Source organism: Sapajus apella, unplaced genomic scaffold, assembly GCF_009761245.1.
Source record: "Sapajus apella isolate SASKATOON/1434 unplaced genomic scaffold, GSC_monkey_1.0 scaffold31, whole genome shotgun sequence".
Classification (NCBI taxonomy): domain Eukaryota; kingdom Metazoa; phylum Chordata; class Mammalia; order Primates; family Cebidae; genus Sapajus; species Sapajus apella.
The window spans coordinates 1,191,953-1,214,893 of NW_022436971.1; the positions used below are offsets into that span (position 1 = coordinate 1,191,953).

General features: G+C 38.2%; 1 protein-coding gene across 6 annotated transcripts in view; it reads right to left on the reverse strand.

Annotated features, from left to right (window-relative positions):
• The window catches only part of NCOA1 (nuclear receptor coactivator 1), a 277,674-nt gene that overhangs the window by 12,034 nt on the left and 242,699 nt on the right, over positions 1-22,941 (reverse strand). For all 6 annotated transcript variants that reach the window (XM_032294317.1, XM_032294318.1, XM_032294319.1 and 3 more), the window contains 4 exons: positions 18,847-18,948; positions 16,210-16,612; positions 6,529-6,703; positions 296-479 (listed from right to left, as the gene is read on the reverse strand). In XM_032294317.1, the coding sequence (XP_032150208.1) occupies positions 296-479; positions 6,529-6,703; positions 16,210-16,612; positions 18,847-18,948 (864 nt within the window). The remainder of the gene's footprint in view (positions 1-295; positions 480-6,528; positions 6,704-16,209; positions 16,613-18,846; positions 18,949-22,941) is intronic.

Sequence of the window (22,941 nt, forward strand, 5' to 3'; positions counted from 1 at the left end):
GGGAGCATCTCTTCAGCCTGGGCAGTCAAGGCTGCAGTGAGCTGTAATTGCACCACTGACCACTGCACTCCAGCTTGAGTGACAAAGTGAGACTCCATCTAAAAAAAAAAAGAACTTGTCAAAATTTTTCATTGTATATCTTAAGGGCCAGTAACTATTAAAAGTTAATAGGAAAGAATAAAGAAGTGTGGCTGTTTCTGATGAGTAACTGTCAACATACCTGATTTTCCTCAGCATAATGAACTGTGATGTGGTGTGGCATGTGTGTGGCAAGTGTGCCAGCTGTGCCGCTTACCTGCTCAGGGCACACAGTGTTCATTCCTGGCATCTGCAAAGAGCTCATCTGCATCTGGCCCATCATTGGGTTCATGTTCTGAACATTTGTATTTCCACCTGCCATGGACACGGTGATGCTCATGTTGTTGTATACTCCTGGCTGTGCTGGCGTGGGCTGGTTCTGGACAGCTTGACTGAACACACTGTAAACTCAAAAACAATCCAGATTACATCCACTGATCATGAACGAGGGGATAATGTGACTAGATTCTGTTTCCAAATAAAATATTTTACTTCCTTAAATTGCATGCATGACTGTATCTTCTTAAAATATATAAAAATTGAACATAATTCAGAACATTCTGAACTCTACATAGGGGTTAAATAATGGAAAAGAGCTCATTTTAAGTAACAATTATCTGGCACAATATCAGAGATGCTAGGATACAAATTTATCTAAATAATTAAGAAAGGAAGTTTTCCATGTAAGTAAAATCTTCTAGGTAACTGACATTTACCTATCTAACCAGAGAATGTCCTATTTAAGCAAATTGTCTGGCATATATATATATATATATATATATATCTTCAATAAATGTTCACTGAATTAATTAACACAGGAATGAATGATTCAAAGACAGCATATTTAAATTGTGTTTGCTTGTATAGCCTCTTAGACTTAATACTTCAGGGGAATGATGGTATCTTGCTCCATTTATTTCTATTAACATGTGACATATAGCAGGCACTCAGTAATTACTTGATGAATAAATGAATAATGGTATGGGTTATTATTCAGTGCTGTCAAATGGTGCAGTTCAGATTGTTTTTTATTTTATTATTGGTTTTATTGTATCTACGCCAGTGAAGTGGCAGAGATTTTTGGAAGTGTAGTGCAGAGACCATCTACAAGAGAATACCCTCGGACTTGTTGATAATTGAGACTCCCAGGTTTTACTCAAGCCCTGGTGAATCACATTTTGTAGGGATGGGTATAGAAAAGTGCATCTTTAACTATTCATGCACACTAAAATCTGAAAGCCTTTATTCAATGTCCTATAGCTTGTTGTCACTTCTAAAGGTTTTAGCTTCTGGTCACTTTCAATATGCTATAAATTAAGAGGAAACCAGATGTATAAACCAAATGTTTTTAGGTAACAAATTTAATCCTTTTAAAGACTTCCAAGGTCTTTTCAGGCCTGAACATAGCTTCATGTATTTTCTAGGAAGCAAAATACATAAGCAATTGTTTTTCAGAGAGCCTGTTTTACTGACTTCCTTCTTCATAACCAAGTTCTGGACTGTTGTTATGCCAAAGATCTCAAATGTCAAATCAGTCTCTATTAGTAAGAAGAACAGTAAGCAATAAACTCCAATTAAATTCAACTTGACTCTTTATTTGAAACCTGAAAATTTTCAGTGATACAGATATACACATCTAAAGGATAATGATATGAATTCTGTCTTTCATAAGTTCTATAAACACCAAATATTTTATGACTATATATTAATTGTTAACAATAAACTGCTGGTAAAATTCCATCTATTTTAATGTTAATTCTATAGAATTTGATTCTGAAAATAATTTTCCCCATCAATAGTTTATCTTTTCCTTGCTAGCTCTTAGTGTTAAAAAGAATATACTGACATTTACAGTTTCCAGTAGACTAAGGTAATCATACTGAATCGACAGGCCAAGAAACAGCCTATTTATCAGGTCTGAAGAAAAGTATAAAATTTTCCCCCAAGTAATTATAAAATATAAATGCCTACAGAAAATACAAATGCCTACACTGTGCCCCCATAAGTACAGTGTGTATGCTTGTGGGGCAGTGTTCCCACAACTAAAGGTGAAAGAAAAGCCTACTAATCTATGCCTATTTTCTTTTTCTTTTTTTCTGGAGATGGAGTTTTGCTCTTGTTGCCCAGGCTGGAGTATGATGGCATGATCTTGGCTCACTGCAACCTCCGCCTTCCAGGTTCAAGTGATTCTCTTGCCTCAGCCTCCTCTACAGGCACGCACCACCATGTCCAGCTAATTTTTTATTTTATTTTATTTTTTTTAGTAGAGATGGGTTTCCATCATGTTGGTCAGGCTGGTCTTGAACTCCTGACCTCAGGTGATCCACCGGCCCCGGCCTCCCAAAGTGCTGGGATTACAGGCATGAGCCACCGGGCCCAGACTCTATGCCTATTTTCTAATGAGAACATTTCTGCCTTAGACAGTGCTCGTTTGTCAATTGATAAATAAGTCACCACTGTGGAGGAGTAAGGCTATGTAAGTTAATGTATGCAGAAGCTTCAAGGACTGCAATGATGTCATACTTATTGAAAAAAAATTAGGGCTTAATTTCCTTTCAAATTACTATTTGGGACTATATATTAGTTTAAGTTCTGTCAAACTGATCCTGCCAATAGTTCCATTTTACCATCTTCCATCAAAGGAAGACCAAACTCTTCTGCAGCTGCAATCACTCTCCTAGGTCCTAGAAAGACATCTGGGTTCACTGGCACCTAACATCCAACACTCACAGGCCCTCTTTCCCACTCTGTTTTCCTGCCTGCTTTGTGGCAGCTATCACAGTTTTCTCAGGGCAGCACTAGGTATTTGGTAGCTACTAAATGATGGAAAAAAAGAGAAGCAAGAATACTCTGGCCCAGAGTGGGTTCCACAGATATTACAGGTATTAACAATCAGGGAAGTCCCTGGTCAAATAAGTCTGAGAAACAAAAGGTTAAACAACAGGACTTTTTTTTTTTTTTTTTCTGGAGACGGAGTTTTGCTCTTGTTCCCCAGGCTGGAGTGCAATGGCACAATCTCTGCTCACCACAACCTCCGCCTCCTGGGTTCAAACGATTCTCCTGCCTCGGCCTCCCAAGTAGCTGGGATTACAAGCATGTGCCACCACAGGCCTGCCTAATTTTGTATTTTTTGTAGAGACGGAGTTTCTCCATGTTGGTCAGGCTGGTCTTGAACTCCTGATCTCAGGTGATCTGCCCGCCTTGGCCTCCCAAAGTGCTGGGATTACAGGCGTGAGCCACTGCGCCCAGCAACAGGACTTCTTATCCTTTAAAATGCTAATAAGCAATGGGATTCTCCCATCAACAAGTCTTACACAGAAGCACTACCCAGTTCTGGGACACACAGGTTTGTTTAACCATTTCTTTCTCTTGCCACCAGAAAGATAATGACAACGAATCACATTACACTATCTCTGAACTCTATTACATCATTCTACTTAATGATTCATGTTTTAATTCTCCCTAACCTGCCCCCTCACCAACTAGACTCTTCATTATTTGGCAGCAGGAGTTGTTTTTCAGTGTTCCTCATGGTATCTGGTGTTGTGTGACAGAGATAGTGAGTGGTCACTGTCTTCAGGTGATATATGCTAATATACAATGCTTATGTTGACTAATAAGCTTCTGCACTTGAACCAAATGAGCAAGTGTGAGTGTTTCAAGAGTTGGTGGTAACTGTTTTCTTTCCCAAACAATTTGGAAAGCCAAGGTTTGCAGAAACTACTAAAATAAAACAAAAACCTGTATCCATATTTAAATCTGAATTCAAGATGTTGACTTAGGGAGTATTTGCACTCATTTGTTCAATAGATGTATATGAAGGGCCTCCCTGTTCCAGGGGATGGAGACAAAGAGATAATAAAAAACAAAGTGCTTGCTCTTATGAGGCTTATATTCTAGATGGAAGAGACAAATCACAAATAGACTATCACATAATTAATGTCAAGTATTAATCACTATGAAGAAAAATAAAGAATGGAAAGGAGGCCCCAGGGGTAGAAAGTGGTATTATTTCAGAAATGATGGTCAGGGAAGTGTAGTAAGATGACATTTAATGTCTGCGTCTAATAAAGTGACATTTAAGGAAAGACTTAAAGTGTGAGACAAACCATGTGGCCACTGAGGGAAGAACATTCCAGCAGAGGGATTAAAAAAATGCAAACATCCTGAGTTTGCAGTGTACTTAGCACATCTGAGGAACAGACGGATAAAAGGAAGCCAGTGTGGCAGAGTGAGCGATGAGAATAGCAGATGGGATCAGAGAGGTATCCAGGAACAAGATGATGTGAGGTTTCATGGGACCTATTTTGTATTTTGAGTAAGGTGGGGAGCTACTCAATGAGTTGTGCATAGACTGCCTCATGTTTTAAAAGCACATGGCTCTGGCTACCATGTGGAGATTAAATGATGGTAGAGCAAGGGTAGAAACAGGAGAGGAACCTACTGCAATGGCCCAGGAAAAAGATGATGGTGGCTTGCACTAAGGTGCGTAAGTGGAATAGGTAAGAAGAGAGAGGTGCTAAGAAACTGACATGATTTGCTGATGTGCTGGATGTGGGATGTGAGAAAGAGAAAGATTTTTCTTCTGAAAAAGAAAGTGGAAAATGGAGTTGTCATTTACTGAAATGGGAAAAAGTAACCTAGAGGAACAGGTCTGGTGAAAATATCATTTTAGTTTTCATCATGCTAAGTTTGAGATGCCTATTAGACTTGTAAGTGGAGATATTGGTTGGGCAGCTGGATATATAGTATGGTGCCATCTGTGCTGGAGGTTTAAATCTGGGAGTCATAAGCATAGAAACAGGCATTGACAATAGTAAGATGGGTAATGTAACCAAAAGAGGGAGTGGGTATGGGGAAGAGGTCCTAGAATAAACTCTGGGCCCTCAAATGGAGGTCACGGAGATGAGGAAGATCCTCAAGGAGACTAAGTGGTAGGAGAGAGTCACTTTTCTCAAGAGAGAGAGTTGTTCTAGAAACCAAATGAAGAGCTTCAAGAAAGGATAAACACTCAAATACGTCAAATGCTACTGATGAGCATTGCTTTTGGCACTGAAGAGGACACTGAACCATCTTGACAAGGATACTTTTTGTGAAATGATAGAAATGAAAGCCTGATTAGTTCAACAAGGAGTGGGAGTAGAGGAAGTAGATACAGTATAATCTTTTAAGGAATTTAACTGTAAAGGGGAGCAGAGAAATAGGTTATTGAGACATGTCAGCATGACTGTTTTTTTTTTGTTGTTGTTGTTTTTTTCCCCCAAGCCATGTTTCAGTGCTTAGGTGGAGGTATGAAGTAAGAGTTTAGTTGGATTTCATTAGGGAGAAATTTACCAGGCACAAGTGCAACAGAGGGAGAGCTGGGCAAAGAAGTTAAGAGTGCCTGTAAGGTAGTGATTATAATGATGGGCCACAAAATCCAAATTGAGTTTAGGAAGTTGGGATTAGAATACATTAGGAAACTAAATTCCTCTTGTATTACAGACATGGTTCCATTTCTACCTAATTTATACATGGTCCTCATTGAGAGTTATACAGTTCTCTAACATGAAGATTTTCTCTCACCTTTCAATGAACTTTAAAAGAATACAGTCTTGTGTTTTCAACTTTAACTGCCTTACTTATTATGTTGTCAGATCAGACAGCTTCCCTGTCATTAGAACTAAGACACAACCAAATTAAAATTCTTATAAAACTCAGAGTGATGTGTGAAAAGTTCAGCAGCCAGGATTTGGGAAAAAAAAAAAAAAAGACTTTAGTGAGATAATTCTAAGTAAGATGGGTAAGTCAAGGTCACTAAAAATCTAGAGATTCAAAAGGAGTAAGCCTTAAAAACTTTTGGTTATTGTTATAAAGTCTTTAAACACACCGAGAAAAGTGAAACTTGTATGCCCACTACTTAGCTCTATTGAATTCTGACATCTTGCCATTCTTGGTTTTAGATTTATAAGATTTTAAAGTGTTCTTATAAAGAAAACTTTTTAAAAAGTATCCATTTCTACGTCTGTCCCAGGGAAGCTCTGTTACTGATGTGAGTTCATCATATTCTGCAGGTGTGCTCAGGTTAGAATGGAAAGGTTGGGGCCACTAGATCACTTTTCTGTACTGTCAGCACATAAATCTGCCTTAAAAGTGACCTGATACTTAGAAGATTTAATAATCATTTTTCTTTGCTGATAATATAAAATGTAGTTCTTTCCATAATGCAAATGGAAGTAGCCAATAATCTACTTAGACTGTGAATACAATCAGCCCATGAAAGCACAGCCGTTCTTATGTGCTGCTTTCTGTCTCCACAGATTTGTCTCTTTGGGGAAACGTCACACAAATGTGGCTGGCCTTCTTTCACTTTGCATAATGTTTCTGAGGTTCAACCACTGTAGCATTTATTAGTATCAGGGATTTATCACAGTTATCAAAGATGCTCATATATAAAAACTGTCCCCTTACTTGTTGTTTCCTATTGCTCCTTGCTGCCAGGCCTTCATGTCTGGTGACTGATACCCGGAAGCAGGCGGAGTTTGCTGGAGCAGAGAGCTCTGAGGAGGAGGGATTGGCATCGGCACCATGGAGCTCCCAGGGCTTAGAGATGGAGCAAAGTTGGCCTCACCTTGGGGAACCATTCCTGCAAATTGACACAAATTAATTTATGTTGATATACTATAAATTTATTAATCCCATAAATGAAAAAACCCAAAAGGATCTGTCACAATATATTTACAAATATTGTATTAAACAGAGCATGGAAAAAATTTAGTATCTTAAACAAGGGCAAGAAATCTCAGCAAAAACCAATAGATAAATAAATGTAAGCTTGGAATAATGCTTTCCATTCCCCAAGAAGTTGATTTAGGCCGCAGAATTGTATATGATCTGTTTCTGTTCGTTTTTGCTAATATGAATTTCTAAGTGTAAAAATATGCATGAACATACATGATAAATTACTTGTAGTAAATTAAACTTTTTCTATTGCTCTGTCACCCAGGCTGGAGTGCAGTGGCTCAATCTCAGCTCACTGCAACCTCTGCTTCCTGGGTTTAAGCAATTCTCCTGCATCAGCCTCCCAAGTAGCTGGGACTACAGGAACCCACCACTGCACCTGGCTAATTTTTGTATTTTTAGTAGAGATGGGGTTTCACCATGTTGGCCAGGCTGGTCTTGAACTCTTGACCTCATGATCCGCCTGCTGTGGCCTCCTGGCCATAAATTAAACTTGAATAGGGAAAAAAATAGTTAAGAAAAAGCCATGTGTGGCTGGGTGCAGTGGCTTATGCCTGTAATCCCACCACTTTGGGAGGCAGAGGTAAGCTCGAGACCAGCCTGGTCAACATGAGAAACCCCACCTCTACTAAAAATACAAAAACCCCTATAATCCCAGCTACTTGGGAGGCCGAGGCATGAGAATGGCTTGAACCTGGGATGCAGAGGTTGCAGCGAGATGACATTGCGCCACTGTATCCCAGCCTGGGTGACAGAGCGAGGCTCTGTCTCAAAAAAAAAAAAAAAAAAAAAAAAAGCCAAGTGTGAAATAAAAAATAATGAGAAAGTTTTGTGGGCCACTCTTCCCCTCCTCTTTCCCCCTTTTAAACTTTATTCAGATATAATCTACACAACACGAAATTGACCCACTGTAACTGATAATGCAATGATTTTTAGTAAATTTATAGAGTTGTGCAGCCATTACCACAATCCAGTTTAGACAGCTAATCATTCCCCCAATTCCCTTGTACCTGTTTGTAGTCAATCCTTGCTCCCACCCTTGTCCCAGGTAACTTCTGATCTGCTTTCTGCCTCTAAAAGATGTGCTTTCTGGGGGAAACTTCATGTAAATGTAGCCATACATGGTCTTCTGTGTCTGGCCTTCATCACTAGCATGTTTTGGAGGGTCTGCCATTTTGGAGCACTTGCCGTAGGCTGTTCCTTTTTATTTAGGATGATGCTTATTAGCAGCCATTTGACCTAAATGTCAAAACTCAACTGACCATAAAAGTAAGCGTTTATTTCTGAACTTTTTATTCTGTTTCAGTGATCTCTATGTTGACACTTGTACCAGTACCACACTGTCTTGATTGCTGTGACTTTATGGTAATATTTGAAATTAGGTAGATATCCAACTTTGTTCTCCTTTTTAAAAATTGTTTTGGCTATTCTAAATCTTTTGCATTTCCATATACATTTTAGGATAAGTTTGTTAATTTCTCCAAAAAGCATGCTGAAATTCTGATGGCAACTGTACTGAATTATGAGATCAATTTCCAGTAAATTACCAGTTTTTGTTCGGTCTTTTTTCTCTGATTTCATTTTGGATAGTTTTCATTGTTTTATCTTTAAGTTTACTAATTTTTTCTTCTGTAATTTCTAATCTGCTGTTTACCCCATCTAGCATTTTTTAAATTTTATTTTAAATCTCAGACACTATAGTTTTCATCTATAGAAGTTTGACTTGGGTTTTATTTATATCTTCCATGGCTCTACTTAACATGTTCAAGCTTCCTCTTGCTTCTTGAACATACAGAATTTATAATTTATAATTGCTTTAATGTCTCTACTAATTCTATCATCTGTGTAATTACTGAAGTTTTGATTGACTGATTTTTCTCCTCATTACAGGTTGTATTTTCCTACTTCTTTGCACATCTGGTAGTTTTAAAAATCAGATTTCAGACCTTGTGAATTTTACCTTGTTAGGCGTTAGATTTTTTTCTGTTCTTTTAAATATTTTTGACTTTTGTCTGGGCTGTGGTTAGATTACACAGAAACAGTTTAATTCTTTTAGGTCTTGTGCCTAATCAGACAGGAGCAGAGTTTAGTTTATTTTGCCCCACTACTAAGGTAAACCATCTCTGAATATTCTACTTGATACCCTCTGAATTATGAGGTTTTCGACTCTGGCTGGTAGGAAGAGGAACTGGTCCCATGTAAACTTTGAAGACTGCTCCCTCTTATCTTTTTAGGTGGTTTTCTCTGGCCTTGATTTGTACACATGTACATGCATGCCTGTGTGCACACAGCAGCTCTCAGTTGAAGACTTGAATGGGACCCTCTGCATATTTCACAATTCGTTGTGTAGTGCTGTCCTCTCTGGTATTGTGCCCTGCTACCTCTAGATGCCAGGGCTTTCCCAGACTCCCAGCTCCACCTCCTCAGCTCAGGGAAATGGCCTGGCTCCTGCTGGATTCCCCCTCTCTGCAGTGCAGTCTGGACAAGCTCAAGAACTACTGTTGAATGTACTTTGTCTGTTTTTTGTTTATTTGTTTCAGATGGAAAAGTAAGTCTGGTCCCTGTTACTCTATTGGCCAAAAGTAGAAATTTGTAAGAATTTAAAAGAGTAAAAATGTTTTTTAAAAAATATGTCTTATGCTAGCACTCTGTTCATTTTCCTTTTTTTTTCCTGACAAAATACATCTCACAGTCAAATACTTTTAAGGCAGAGAAAGTTATAAAGGTGCAGGAAAAAGGATGCCATTGTATGATTGCCCATAATTTAGTATAATTCCTTTATATCTTTATAAAATCCTATATAATTCTGTGACCTGCTTCTTTCCCTCAACATTACATCACAAACATGTTCCTATGTTCTTTATGTCTCTTTGTGAACACATACATATGTGCCTGTATATCTACTGTGTTCTGTCACTGTTAATATAGTGATTTTTCCCCCTCTTTTTACTTGGTTTATTTGGTTAAATAAAAAGAGAAAATCATTATATTTACCAGAGATGTAGTTGATTTACTCATTTTTTATTATAGGCTACAATTTTAAAACTAGTTTAAATTTTCTGTGAAAGTTGACCTAACTTTAGACTTTATAGTTTTTTCTTTCACTAGAGGTTTATTTATTTTTGGTAAAGATAATATAAATGAAGTTACATATTTTCTCCTTGCTGCTTCCTCTAAATGTAATTTAATCTCTGGTAAATAATTTTGATTTAGACTATATAAGGTCTCCTTTTTTTTTTTTAAGAGGGAGTTTCACTCTGGTTGCCCAGGCTGGAGTGCAATAGTGTGATCTCGGCTCATTACAACCTCTGCCTCCTGGGTTCAAGTGATTCCCCTGCCTCAGGTTCCCAAGTAGCTGGGATTACAGGTATGTGCCACCAAACCCAGCTAATTTTGTATTTTTAGTAGAGACGGGGTTTTTCCATATTGGTCGGCCTGGTCTCGAACTCCTGACCTCAGGTAATTCACCTGCCTCGGCCTCCCAAGTGCTGGGATTTATGGGCATGAGCCACCATGCCCAACCTCTATTTTTTTTATTTGTGACTCTAGAGGGTGGGTTTTTTGTTTTTGTTTTGCCACCATCTTCAATTCTAATGTCTGTACACTAACTCTCCATTTTAAATTTTAACTATTTTGTTTGTGATCCTTAAAAGAAAAACACTTGCTTGTATTAATGTGTTTTTAACCTCATTTATGCTGATATTAATTTTTTCATAAAAACACAGCCTTGGTTTGGTGACTCATGCCTGTAATCCCAGTGCTTTGAAAGGCTAAGGTGGGAGGATGGCTTGAGGCCAGGAGTTTGAGACCAGCCTGGGCAATGTAACGAGAACTGTCTCCATAAAAAATAAAAAAGTTAGCTGGGCACAGTGGTACACGCCTGTAGTTCTAGCTACTCAGGAGGCTGAAGTTGGAGGATCACTTGAGACCAGGAGTTAGACACTGCTGTGAGCCATGATTATGCCACTCCTGGGCAACAGAGCAAGACCCTGTATTTAAAAAAAAAAAAAAAGAGAAAGAAAAATATGTATGTGAGGGGAAAAAGATGCTTATCATATTCTAAATATTATTTTGTGGGTCAACAGTAAACAATAAATAAGAGACTCCAAGCACAAGAGCAAGCTTTTTGAGATTTCTTTCTGGCCTCATCTCACATTCTAACTGTCCTACTGGAATGAACAGTTTCCTTTATAAGATGACTTTTTTGTTGTTCCTTTTGTTGTTATTGCTGCTGTTGTTTTTAGTGTTGGTCTTTTATTATTTTAAAAGGACTATTTTTTAGAGAAGTTTTAGGTTCGAAGCAAAATTGAGTGGATAGTACAGAGATTTCCTATATACCCCTTCCTCCACTCACTCACATGTACAGCTGTCCTCATTATCAACATCCCCCAGGTTCTATAGGTTACATTAGGGTTCACTCCTGGTATTGCACATTCTGTGGGTTTGGACCAATGTGTAATGATATGTACCCATCCTTACAGTATCATAGAGAGTGGTTTCATTTCTCTAAAAATCCTCTGTGAAATGACCCAGTTTTAGTAAAAAGAACTAGCCTGTGGATAATGAATTAGAGGAATAGAGTTCTTGTCCCAGTTCTGCTATTATACTGGGCCTTGGATAACTTGCATCAATAGGATAATCTAGTTCTTCTAGATGAAAAATTCTACAGTTCTGTCTTTCCCTAGACTATCACTTTTTTTTTTTTTTTTTTTTTAGACAGAGTCTTGCTCTATTTCCCAGACTAGAGTACAGTAGTGTGATCTCAGCTCACTGCAACCTCCGCCACCCAGGTTCAAGCGATTGTCATGCCTCAGCCTCCTGAGTAGCTGGGACTACAGGTGCACGCCATTACACCCTGCTAATTTTTTAATTTTTAGTAGAGACAGGGTTTTGCCATGTCGTCAGGCTGGTCTCAAACTCTTTACCTCAGATGATCCATCCGCCTGCCTCAGCCTCCCAAAGTGCTGGGATTACAGGTGTGAGCCACTGTGCCCGGCTGGCCTAGACTATGTAAAGTCTCCCTGCTGGAATGACCATAACTAGCACCGCAGCCATATGACAGTGTCAACTAGAATTAGAATTCATACTTTCATTCATTTATTTCTTCAAAGATTAATTAAGCATTTATTCACTGTGAGACCACTGTCCTAAGCACTGGCGAAACAATGGTTAAAAAGGTCATGCTTTGTTCGTGCAAGGAACCTGCTATTTAAAAAGAAAAGCAGCTAGAGATTAACAAGTGGTTTTAAGACAGGATGGTGAGTGCTTTATGATTGGGAGTGTCCAGGAAGACTCTCCAGAGGAGATTTATCTGAGAGGAGGAAAGAATAGGAATGAGAAGTAATGGAAGAATACTTTAGATAGAGTATAGAGAATGTACAAAGCCCCTAGAAGTAAAAGACAACAAGATATGTGCTGCTTCTTGGAACTCAGAAAGTTTATTGTAGTTGTAACACTGAACTATAAAAGGGGACGTGGAGTTGATGAGTCTAGGTTTGGACAAGTTAAGTTTGTGGTGTTGGTGGAAAATACAAGTATGTGTATCCAGTAGGCTGCTGTACATATGAGCTGAGAGATATCATTTAGAGATAGAGAATAAACTCACTAGCACGTAAAGGTCTCTGAAGCCCCAAAAGGAGATGAGATCCTGAGGAGGGGTAGGTGGAAGAGAATTTTATTATAGTTCACAGAAAAGAGGTCTCTAAATGGGCTTCAAGGATTCCACGAAGTGGGCAGATACACTAACCAATTTCTCATACTTACTTTGAATACTGCCTTCATTGAAAACAATTTTTAAATGTCTGATTCTGTTCTTGTGTACTCATCATCATAGCATGAGAGTCTGGAAAAGTTTCTTGTTTTCAGAAATATAAGAAAAGTTACTCTGCCATTACTATGACTTACATGTTCCTTCATTTACTTTGGGCCTATATTAAGCTGAAAGAGGCTAAAGCAAAGGTTATAAAGCAAAGCTAATGCAGTTATCCTTTGGTTTTACTGTCATCGCTTAACACAGAAATCAGCAAGCTTTTTCTGCAAAAGGCCAGATAATATATATTTTCAGTTTTGCAGGCCATAAAGTTTCTTTAACAACTACTCAACTCTGCAATGTGAAACCAGCCACAGATAATATATAAACTAGTAAGTATGGCTGAGTTCCAGTAAAACTTTACTTACCAAAACAGGTGGGCTGGATCATGGACCTTAATTGGTGAAACCTGGAAACATTCTGGGACACATAATATTTTGGTTCTTTTGTGTGGCTGATTTATTAGGAATAGAAGCATAAAACAAAGGCCAATGAGCCCTTTTATCTGGATTTCCTAAAGCCACAAAAAACTGTTTTTGAAAAGGCCAGAACTTTTCCAGAACATGATTTTGTGCCAACACAAAACCTAGTCCTCTACGAGATTGCTGATCAATTTACAGCAAGTTTATAATTAAGAGTGGTGACAAATTAAAAACATTGCATCTTTAAATTTCTTATTTTTTCCAGAAAAGCTAAAAGTTTTTCCAGTATTATTTTGAAGCAGTCCACAGAAGAACTGATAGCCCTGCCATTTCATTTCAGTTTGGGACTGGATGAGACCACTGTTCTCTTCACTGCACGCAGCTTCCGGGTTTTGTTTGTAGTATGAATGCTGACTTCATAAAAAACAAATTCTTATTTTGTGAAAATATTTTTGTCAATCAGAAGTTGGTCTGGAAGAAAAATCCAGGCACCAGATAGGATACTCATGATAGGGACCACACGTCTTTCCCATCATGCTACCTGAGAAAGCGGAAGCTCCACCCACTCCACTATTTCAGCTCACTGTCTTCTATGTTGACACAAGACAGATGAAAGATGAGACCCACAACTGTGAAAGAAACTTGTCAATTTCATGAGAACCGGGGCACTGAAGCATCACCTTTGTAGGTGGCTTTGTTAAGGAATGAAAGCAGGATATAAAGTTCTCCTTTCTTGACTTTCCAGAGGAAATTTTAAAGTGCATACCTGAAAATTGACAGAAGTACTATTTCTACTTTTTTTTTTTTTTTTTTTTTTGAGATGGAGTTTCACTCTTGTTACCCAGGCTGGAGTGCAATGGTGCGATCTCGGCTCGCCACAACCTCCGCCTCCTGGGTTCAGGCAATTCTCCCACCTCAACCTCCTGAGTAGCTGGGATTACAGACACGCGCGACCATGCCCAGCTAATGTTTTGTATTTTTAGTAGAGACGGGGTTTCACCATGTTGACCAGGATGGTCTCGATCTCTTGACCTCGTGATCCACCCGCCTCGGCCTCCCAAAGTGCTGGGATTACAGGCTTGAGCCACCGCGCCCGGCCTATTTCTACTTTTTTTAAATAGAAAAAAAAACCCTTAGAATAAATAGATGAGAAATTTATTAATGTTTGGCTTTTTTCCCCTAACGCATGAGATAAATCTTTTGTGAGTTTTTATCTTTTGTTAGATAAATCTTTTTTCCCCTAATGCATGAGGTAAATCTTTTGATTTAAGGATCTGCAATCAATATCATGAATGCTGTTAAAAACCCATTTGGTGGCCAGGTGTGGTGGCTCACGCCTGTAATCCCCGCAGAGTTTGAGACTAGCCTGGCAAAACCCCATCTCTACTAAAGATACAAAAATTAGCCAGACGTGGTGGTGCACACCTGTAATCCCAGCTGCTTGGGAGGCTGAAGCATGAGAATTGCTTGAACCTGGGAGGTGGAGGTTGCAGTGAGCCGAGATCGTGCCACTGCAATCCAGCCCAGGCAACAGAGCAAGACTCTGTCTCAAAAACAAACAAAGAAACAAACAACAATAAAAAAACCATTTGCTGTTTTAGCCAGACTGTCATCTTGGAAGAGGAATAGGAATGCAGATAACCATACAAGTCTTTTAATGTTGAGTAAGTATCTCCCCAGGCTAAAGTAAAAAAGCCTCGTCAAATTCTTTGCATAAAGAAATTGTAAGACAAATGGCAACAAAACTCTTTTGAAGACCACTCCTGTTCAGACAACCATATCATTAAAATATGGATTTATAATCCTTTTCTTGCCCAAGCAGTTAGTGTCAGTGATATAAACCAGCCAAAGATGACTTCATTGTCTTGACGACAAAGAAACTGATGTGGCATAATTTTGATTAAAATGTCTTTGAGAGTTATGGTGCTCTCTGGAATGAGTCTTTAGATGCTTAATTTGACAGTCAAAAGATTTTAGTACTTGCTACCATCGGAATGGAAACTCTAAACTGATTTGGCTGTCAAAGCGGATAAGCATACTGCCATGTCAAAAATCTGTATAACTTCTACATTTTATTCAAGTCGAACAGCAGCCTTCTCATTCAAATACATTTTTAAGCAGCCTTAAAATTTACCTCTTTCTTTCATTTATATAATCAAGGGATTTATTTCCATTTTTTTTCAGGAATTGACAATTAATTTTGCATAAAAGTTTGATTAAACATAGTAGACTAATCAGATATGCATCACTGCCACTACCTATTAGAATCTCAAAGTGATAGAAAAGAAGAATTATCACCCAGGACAAAGAGAATGGAAGGCAGTGCCAAAGGAAAGATTAAAAAAGAAAAAAAGCTTTTGGAAGCCAGAAAGTTGACTGATACTGGAGAGGAAGCTGCAACTGCAGCAGCTGAGAGTGATGACACCAATGAGTAGTCTGAGATACTTTGTGGAGATTATTCTATGCAAACCGGGAAAAACAAAATCTCCCACACAATGAAAGAACTACATGCAAATTTTGAATTAATGTACTAAAACCCATTGTGTGGGGAATACTTTCATTTAATTTTCATGGAGCTTCAGGAGAGAAATTTAAAAATAAGCGAATGGGCGGGGTGTGGTGGCTCATGCCTGTAATCCCAGCATTTTGGGAGGCCAAGGAGGCTGGATCACCTGAGGTCAGGAGTTCAAGACCAGCCTGGGCAACATGGTGAAACCCCGTCTCTACTAAAAACACAAAAATTAGCTGGGCATGGTGGCATGTGCCTGTAATCCCAGTTGCTCGGGAGACTGAGGCAGGAGAATCGTTTGAGCCCGGGAGGCAGATATGGCAGTGAGTTGAGATTGCATAATTGCACTCCAGCCTGGGTGACAGAGCAACACTCCGTCTCAAAAAAAAAAAAAAAAAAAAAAAAAAAAAAGAATGTACTTTGCATACAAAATGCTCAAAATTTTAGTCAGACAGCTCCTTACTGATCCTCTAATTCATCATCTCAGCTATAAAAGGGAGGTAAGCCCGAAACCATTTAGCGTCAAAAGCTGTGTCTGAATTCCGGGTCTCCCAACTTCCATGTCTTTCCTCTTTCACACTGTCTCAATGTCTGCACATGGATATGAAGATGGAGAGAGACCTAAACCTGTAAGGATTACTTAGAACAACATAAAGTTGTGACCCTCCTACCTGCTCCTGGATACTGGAAGACATTCTGCTGCATCTGAGGATTGATTCCAGTGCCAAATTGTCCTCCCATGTTTCCTGTCATGCCTCTGCTCACCATGCTGCTGCGGTTGGCCAAGGATGCTTCAGGATTTGCTGCTAATTGGGAAAATGGGCTGGTAGAAGCAGGTGGGGTTCCTGGATTTGTACCATAGTTTGGTGGATAGGGGAATTGCTGTGGAGCACCCTGAGGAAGACGGGGGTTCCCCATTTGAACTGGTAGTCCAGATGAGGGAGGGAGGTTGTTTCCAAAGCTTTGTTGCCTCATAAGCATAGCTCTTTGCTGCTGTATTAGCTGCCTCTGTCGGTGCTGTTGACTGTACAATTCCCGCTGACGCTGTGCCAACATTTGAGCATTCAGGGGTGGCTGAAAAGGAGGAAAAAACTCACTTATTAAAATTATTATAATCACTATCTATCCTGAAAAGTTTATTGGATAAAGCCTAGTTGCTTGGGGTTATAAAATACATAGCAATTATCACTGAACAAGAGAAACTAAAACAGAAAAGGAACAAAAACCTCTTAATAATCACAGGAGAAAAAAATGAATTAAGTACATTTTACAGATTAAAAGTAGTCAAGAAATGCTAAAACAATATCTGACAATTATAAATGAGAATACAAATCTCAATTAAAAGTCACACAGAACTGAGAAAGTTCAAAGAAAGTATACATTAATTAGTATTATAATATTGGCCATGAAAATTGTTAAGAGAAACATGAAGACCACAAAGAAGTAAAAGAAAATGTGCTTGATGACTTCTATCCTATCCTTCATTAAATTATCAGGAGACTTTTTCAATTCCAAAAATTTTACCATGTTTCTGGTAGGGAGAAACTCAGTTTTCCTCTTTTCTCACTGAGATCATTATCCCACTTTATTTAAATGAATAAAATATGATTATAGGTGATTTTAATTTTCTTCATTATACTTTTCTGTATTTACCAAACTATCTATAATGAACATGTATTAACCTTTACATTAGAAAAAACCTACATATACCATTAAAAAAGGAAGACTCAGAAATCTAGGATCAAATGCCTATGTTAAATTATCAGTTAAAAAGAAAATAAGTAGAAATAAAAAACTAAAAAGAAATAAATGGAAGCCGCTATTTTATACTATTACTGAAGTTTAAGACTATTCCAGGCATTAGTGTAAGTGGTTTAATAGTTACAATATTATGGATGAGGAAGTAAGTGGTAAAATTAGGTTACAATCACTTTTTCAGTATCACATGGCATAACAATAAAGCCTTCTTCAGAAAATGTCAATTCAGATTGAGAATCTGGTTAAAGCATACAGCTCTTGCCAACTAGATATAGTCTAATCTAGAAGAAACTATGAAATAAGACTTTCTGATGGGAATTACATTTATGTGAATCCAAAAGTGGGGTCTTGTTTCTTTACAACCTAATTACCCCTGAATTAGCTAGCACTAAGATTTATAATTTGTAAGACAGATAAACTAAAATCTGGATCCAGGAAGATGTCAGTATCTGCTGCTTATCAACAGCTTCAGTCAATAGAGTCATGTGTTGCACAAAAACATTTCAGCAGTAAGACATTTCAGTTGCATATGATGGACCACATTCAGTGGTCCCACAAGATTACAGTACTACAGTATTTTACTGTACCTCTTCCATGTTTAGATATGTTTTGATATACAAATATCATAACAATTGCCTACAGTATTCAGTAAAGTGACATGCTGTACAGGTTTGTAGCCTAGGAGCAATAGGTTACACCATATAGCCAGGGTGTCTAGTAGGCTATACCATCTAGGTTTGTATAAATACACTCTATGACCTTTGCACAATTATGAAGTTGCCTAATGGCATATTTTTCAGAACATATCCCTGTCTTTAAGCAATGCATGGCTATATTTATCCCCTTAATAATATAGGTGCTGGCTTCCTGTATTTGTCCCCAATCCATCTAGTTCCATATTGTGGATAGGAAAAGAGTTTTGTTTGAATCCTCTCTAAAATTCCTTATCTCCCAGATTTTCACATCAACTTTGTTATGAAATATGAGTAAGTAGTTGAAACAAAAATGTTTTAAGTATGTGTGGGGGTAAAGTAGGGAGTAACTAGATTACATTTACAAGTCCACCTAGTTCTTTTTATGTTTAAAGTTCTAATGGCTCTGGGTTTCTTTAAAAAAAGGGATTTTAAAAACAAATAAAAGCTAGAAAATGCTGAGGTTCATACTGAGCACAGTACACAAGACAGTTAAAATAGCTTAGCAATGTGACTGGGTTTTGATCAGGTTTCAGGTACCATTCACAATTTCATATCAGAGGCTTCCTGTTACTGGTGCTATTCACTACAGCAATAAAAGTTTTGTCTACTGAGTCATCTGGTATCCAATGACAATGACAATAATAATAATAATAAAACAAAGCACCTTTTGCTTTAGATCAAATATCAGTAAGAGGTATCGCAAGTAGATTATTAATTCATCCTAGAAGAAAACTACACTACAAACATCATTAAAAGATCAGCTCACAGACCATTTCAAAGACACTCAAGTCAACACTTCAAGAAACACTGTGTAGGTTAAAGGAATACTAATGATGTCTGGTTTTCTCACATTACCTGAGGTGTAATTTGCTGTTGCATGCCTGATCTCATATTGATGCCAACAGGAGCAGTTGCTGCAAACTGGTTTAAGATAGCTTGCCGATTTTGGTGTATCAACTAAAGAAAATTGGAGACAATAAGACATCATATCTCTACACACTAGCATAACACTGGCCTTATAAAGTAACACAAACTTTCTACTGATTACTAAAAAGTTTTAGTGTTGCGGGTTTGGTAAGATTATTTCCTATGTTTATTTTCCAAAAGGCTGGCAATTCCCAATATTTATAAAACACTTATTGCCTCTAAAACACTATGGCAAAGCATTTAAAAGTAGGATACACACACATGTATGTACATGTGTATATACCTGTTTATTGTACTTTGTTTTTTGAGATGGAGTTTCGCTCTTGTTACCCAGGCTGGAGTGCAATGGCGCGATCTCGGCTCACCGCAACCTCCGCCTCCTGGGTTCAGGCAATTCTCCTGCCTCAGCCTCCTGAGTAGCTGGGATTACAGGTACGCACCACCATGCCCAGCTATTTTTTTGTATTTTTAGTAGAGACGGGGTTTCACCATGTTGACCAGGATGGTCTCGATCTCTTGACCTCGTGATCCACCCGCCTCGGCCTCCCAAAGTGCTGGGATTACAGGCTTGAGCCACCGCGCCCGGCTATTGTACTTTTAAAAACATGTTAGTAGTTATTTTAGATAAGTGCTGTGATAAAGAAATACCAGCCCTAGGTCTTGAATGTTATAAATGTAAAAGCAGGTATACAATAAGGGCACATTTTACAAAGGTATGGAAGATGAAGGGACAGTTGAGCAAGCTGGAGGGTATTCTCACTTGGGGGTACTGTCTGGTGGATACACACTTGGGAAAAATCCAATATGATTTCGTCAGCTAGAGAGTATTATGTAAGAAACAAATGGTCTGAAAAAATGGATTATTTATTTAACTAGAAAAAGTAATTACTTTAGACCAGCATTTCCCAAATTGGTATGCTAAAGAACATTGTTCAGCAGGATATTAATAGATGTGCTGGGAAAACAGCATGCTGTTCTGTATTAAGTATTGGAAATGATGGGTTACACAAGGTAAAACAGATTTATTTACTGCAGTAATTTTATGAGCCTTTAATTGGCCAAAAGCACATTGTGGATCTCCAAGAGGGGGATATACTATGCAATTTATTTATCATTAGGTTAAATGATAAATAAATTCTGACATATAACCATTAACATTCATCTCCCAGAACCATTTTCTATGAACACTGGTTTGGAAGATCAGTCTAGACCAGGATTAGGGTTCCAGGTCACAGGCACGCCAGGCATGCCTTAACTTTATCTGGTAACAAAAGAAGTGTTCTTGGAAATTAGATTTTCTTATAAACAGTCTATAGCTTAAAAAATTTCTTCCTCAATAATTTGATATAAATAAAGTATTCAGAAAGATAACTAACAATAATATTAATACTATTTTATGTTTATATGGTACTTTATATAACACAAATTATAGATTTATATATCATACATTAATATATTTTAATATATTATACATACACTAGCAAGCCTATAAAAGTTTTATACAAGAATCCAAAGAGCTATGAACAGTGATTAAATATCTTGCCACCAAATAGCTCAACTCTTAATTCTAGCTTCAGTCATTTTCTGACTCCCATTACATCAGAAAACAAACCAATTCTGGAGAAAAGTCAATATAAGATAAATGTTAAAATGACAACTCTAAGGCATTGTGGAATAAGTTAAAACATTCTGAGTCACTTCAAAAAGAAAGATACCAACATTATAGTTTTAAAAGTCAAAGAGACTCTTAAATATCAACTGATATACTTCTTAAACTTGAAAGACCATGAACATAAATTTAAATAAATCAAGTTAATTTTTATAAAGATTTATTTAAAAACTCAATACATTCAAGATATTGTACAAAGTTTGGAGGTTACAAAGGTGAGCAAATTTCTGTCCTTCTGGGAATTCCCTATTGAATGGCAGAAGCCAACACACAACAGTGCAATGCACAGGTACTCTGTCTGCATAGGCAGACACATCTACAGCAGCACAGAGGGAGCAGCTAATACAGCCTAGGGATGAAGACAGGGACCAAGAAGCATGAGTGAGCTCAGCAGAGCCTTAAAGGATGAGAATGTGAGGTGGCAAGGAGGAGGACAGAGTTGAGGCAGAGGGAACAGCAAGTATAAAAACAGGAGAGGAAGCAATGAGGGCAGGTAAAAATACATTCCGAACATTTAGCTTTATATATCCTTCGAATTCTGAGATAGTGTGCGAATAAAACGGGTGGGGATGGAGGGAAGATGCCTGAGAAGTAGTAATAGGCCCTTCTTTAGAAGTAGAAGGAATTATTCTAAATAGCATAAATCTAAGGTACTTTCTGTTATAGGAAGCCTGGTCTATTTCTGCCCTTGAATTAACCCTTTTTCATTTTTTCCTCCCCTTGACTGTGTGTGCAACCTGACTAGTGCTGTGTATATTTGTCCGACTTTGACCTTCCTCTTCTCTCCAATTATTAAAATGCTGTTTTTCAGCAAGCAGGTCAAGTTCCACTTCTTCCAACAAAGCCTTCCCAAAAGAATCACTACATTCCTTAGCTCTTGGAAATCTGAACTTTCAGAGAGGTGGCAAGTGCGAGGAGATTAGTTGTTAGTCCTTAGTTGTCAGTGCTTAGACACAAACACAAGAGCCTATAAAGGACAGGTTAAAAGCCTTGTAGAACAAAAGGAAATGTGGGGCTGTGGCCAGTGGAAGAGTGCAAACCCATTGCTAAGTACAAAACAAACGTATGCAGTTCAGGCTGGCTGTCACTTTGCCTGTTGGAATGGATTTTCTTTCCAATGTTTTACCAAGACATCCTTCTATAGGAAACCTAAAAGATGACTGTCTAGCCTAGAGGCTCTCAGCTAGGGATGGTTCTGCCAAACAAGGGACATTTGGCAGTATCTGAAGACCTTTTTGCTGTCACAACTTGGGGAGGAGTACTGCTGATGTCTGGTGGGCAGAAGCCAGGAGTGCTGCTAAACACTCTTAATGCACACAACATCTCCCCCATAATAAGAATTATCTAGCCCCAAATGTTAAAGTGCCAAGGCTGAGAAACTCTGATCTAACTACTGCAGGAATTCTTGCCAAGAAAAAAAATATTGTTTAAAGAAGCTTATTGTCTTAGGCATTTTTCACTGTCAGAAACCTGGAGGTTAAAGGTTTCTCTTTTTTCCTGTCCTTTGATCCTAATTCTGTTTTCTGGTCACTTCCATTCTCTATAATATATAAAAGATTATCAATGGTGGTTCTTATAATGTCAAACACATACATTTCTTCAGTACCCTAATGCATACATATCTAGACTTGACTTGTTTTAAGATTACCAAGTGTATATTTGTTTATGTGTCTCACTGTCACTCTCTCTTTATATTATTCTCCTCTTGATAGTTATGAAGATCATGGTTTTTGCTGAGGAAGAAGAAAACAAAACTGGAGTAGAAAAATTGTATCTTCTGTCAGCTAATATGATACCACTTTCTTTCTTTTTTCTTTTTTTTTGAGACGGAGTTTCGCCCTTGTTGCCCAGGCTAGAGTGCAATGCTGTGATCTCAGCTCACCACAACCTCCGCCTCCTGGGTTCAAGTGATTCTCCTGCCTCAGCCTTCTGAGTAGCTGGGATTACAGGCATGCGTCCCCACACCTGGCTAATTTTGTATTTTCAGTAGAGACAGGGTTTCTCCATGTTGGTCAGGCTTGTCTCGAGCTACCGACCCCAGGTGATCTGCCCACCTCGGCCTCCCAGAGTGCTGGGATTACGGGCGCTCAGCCACTGCACCCAGCCCATGATATCACTTTCTAAAAGTAACAGGTCTACCCATCTTCGGTAGTGTTATTTTTCCCAAAATATATTGATATTGTAGATATATTTCTTGGGTCTTTGCTTATTTTAGGAGTAAGCCAGTATTATACCTAAAGGTTTGTTACTTTGTATTACTTTTTGATTACCAGCTCCTTCCTTTTTGCTGTTTTCTAAAAGTCTCAACCAGTACAGATATACTAGTTTCTTAGGATGTTTTTCATCAATCTCCT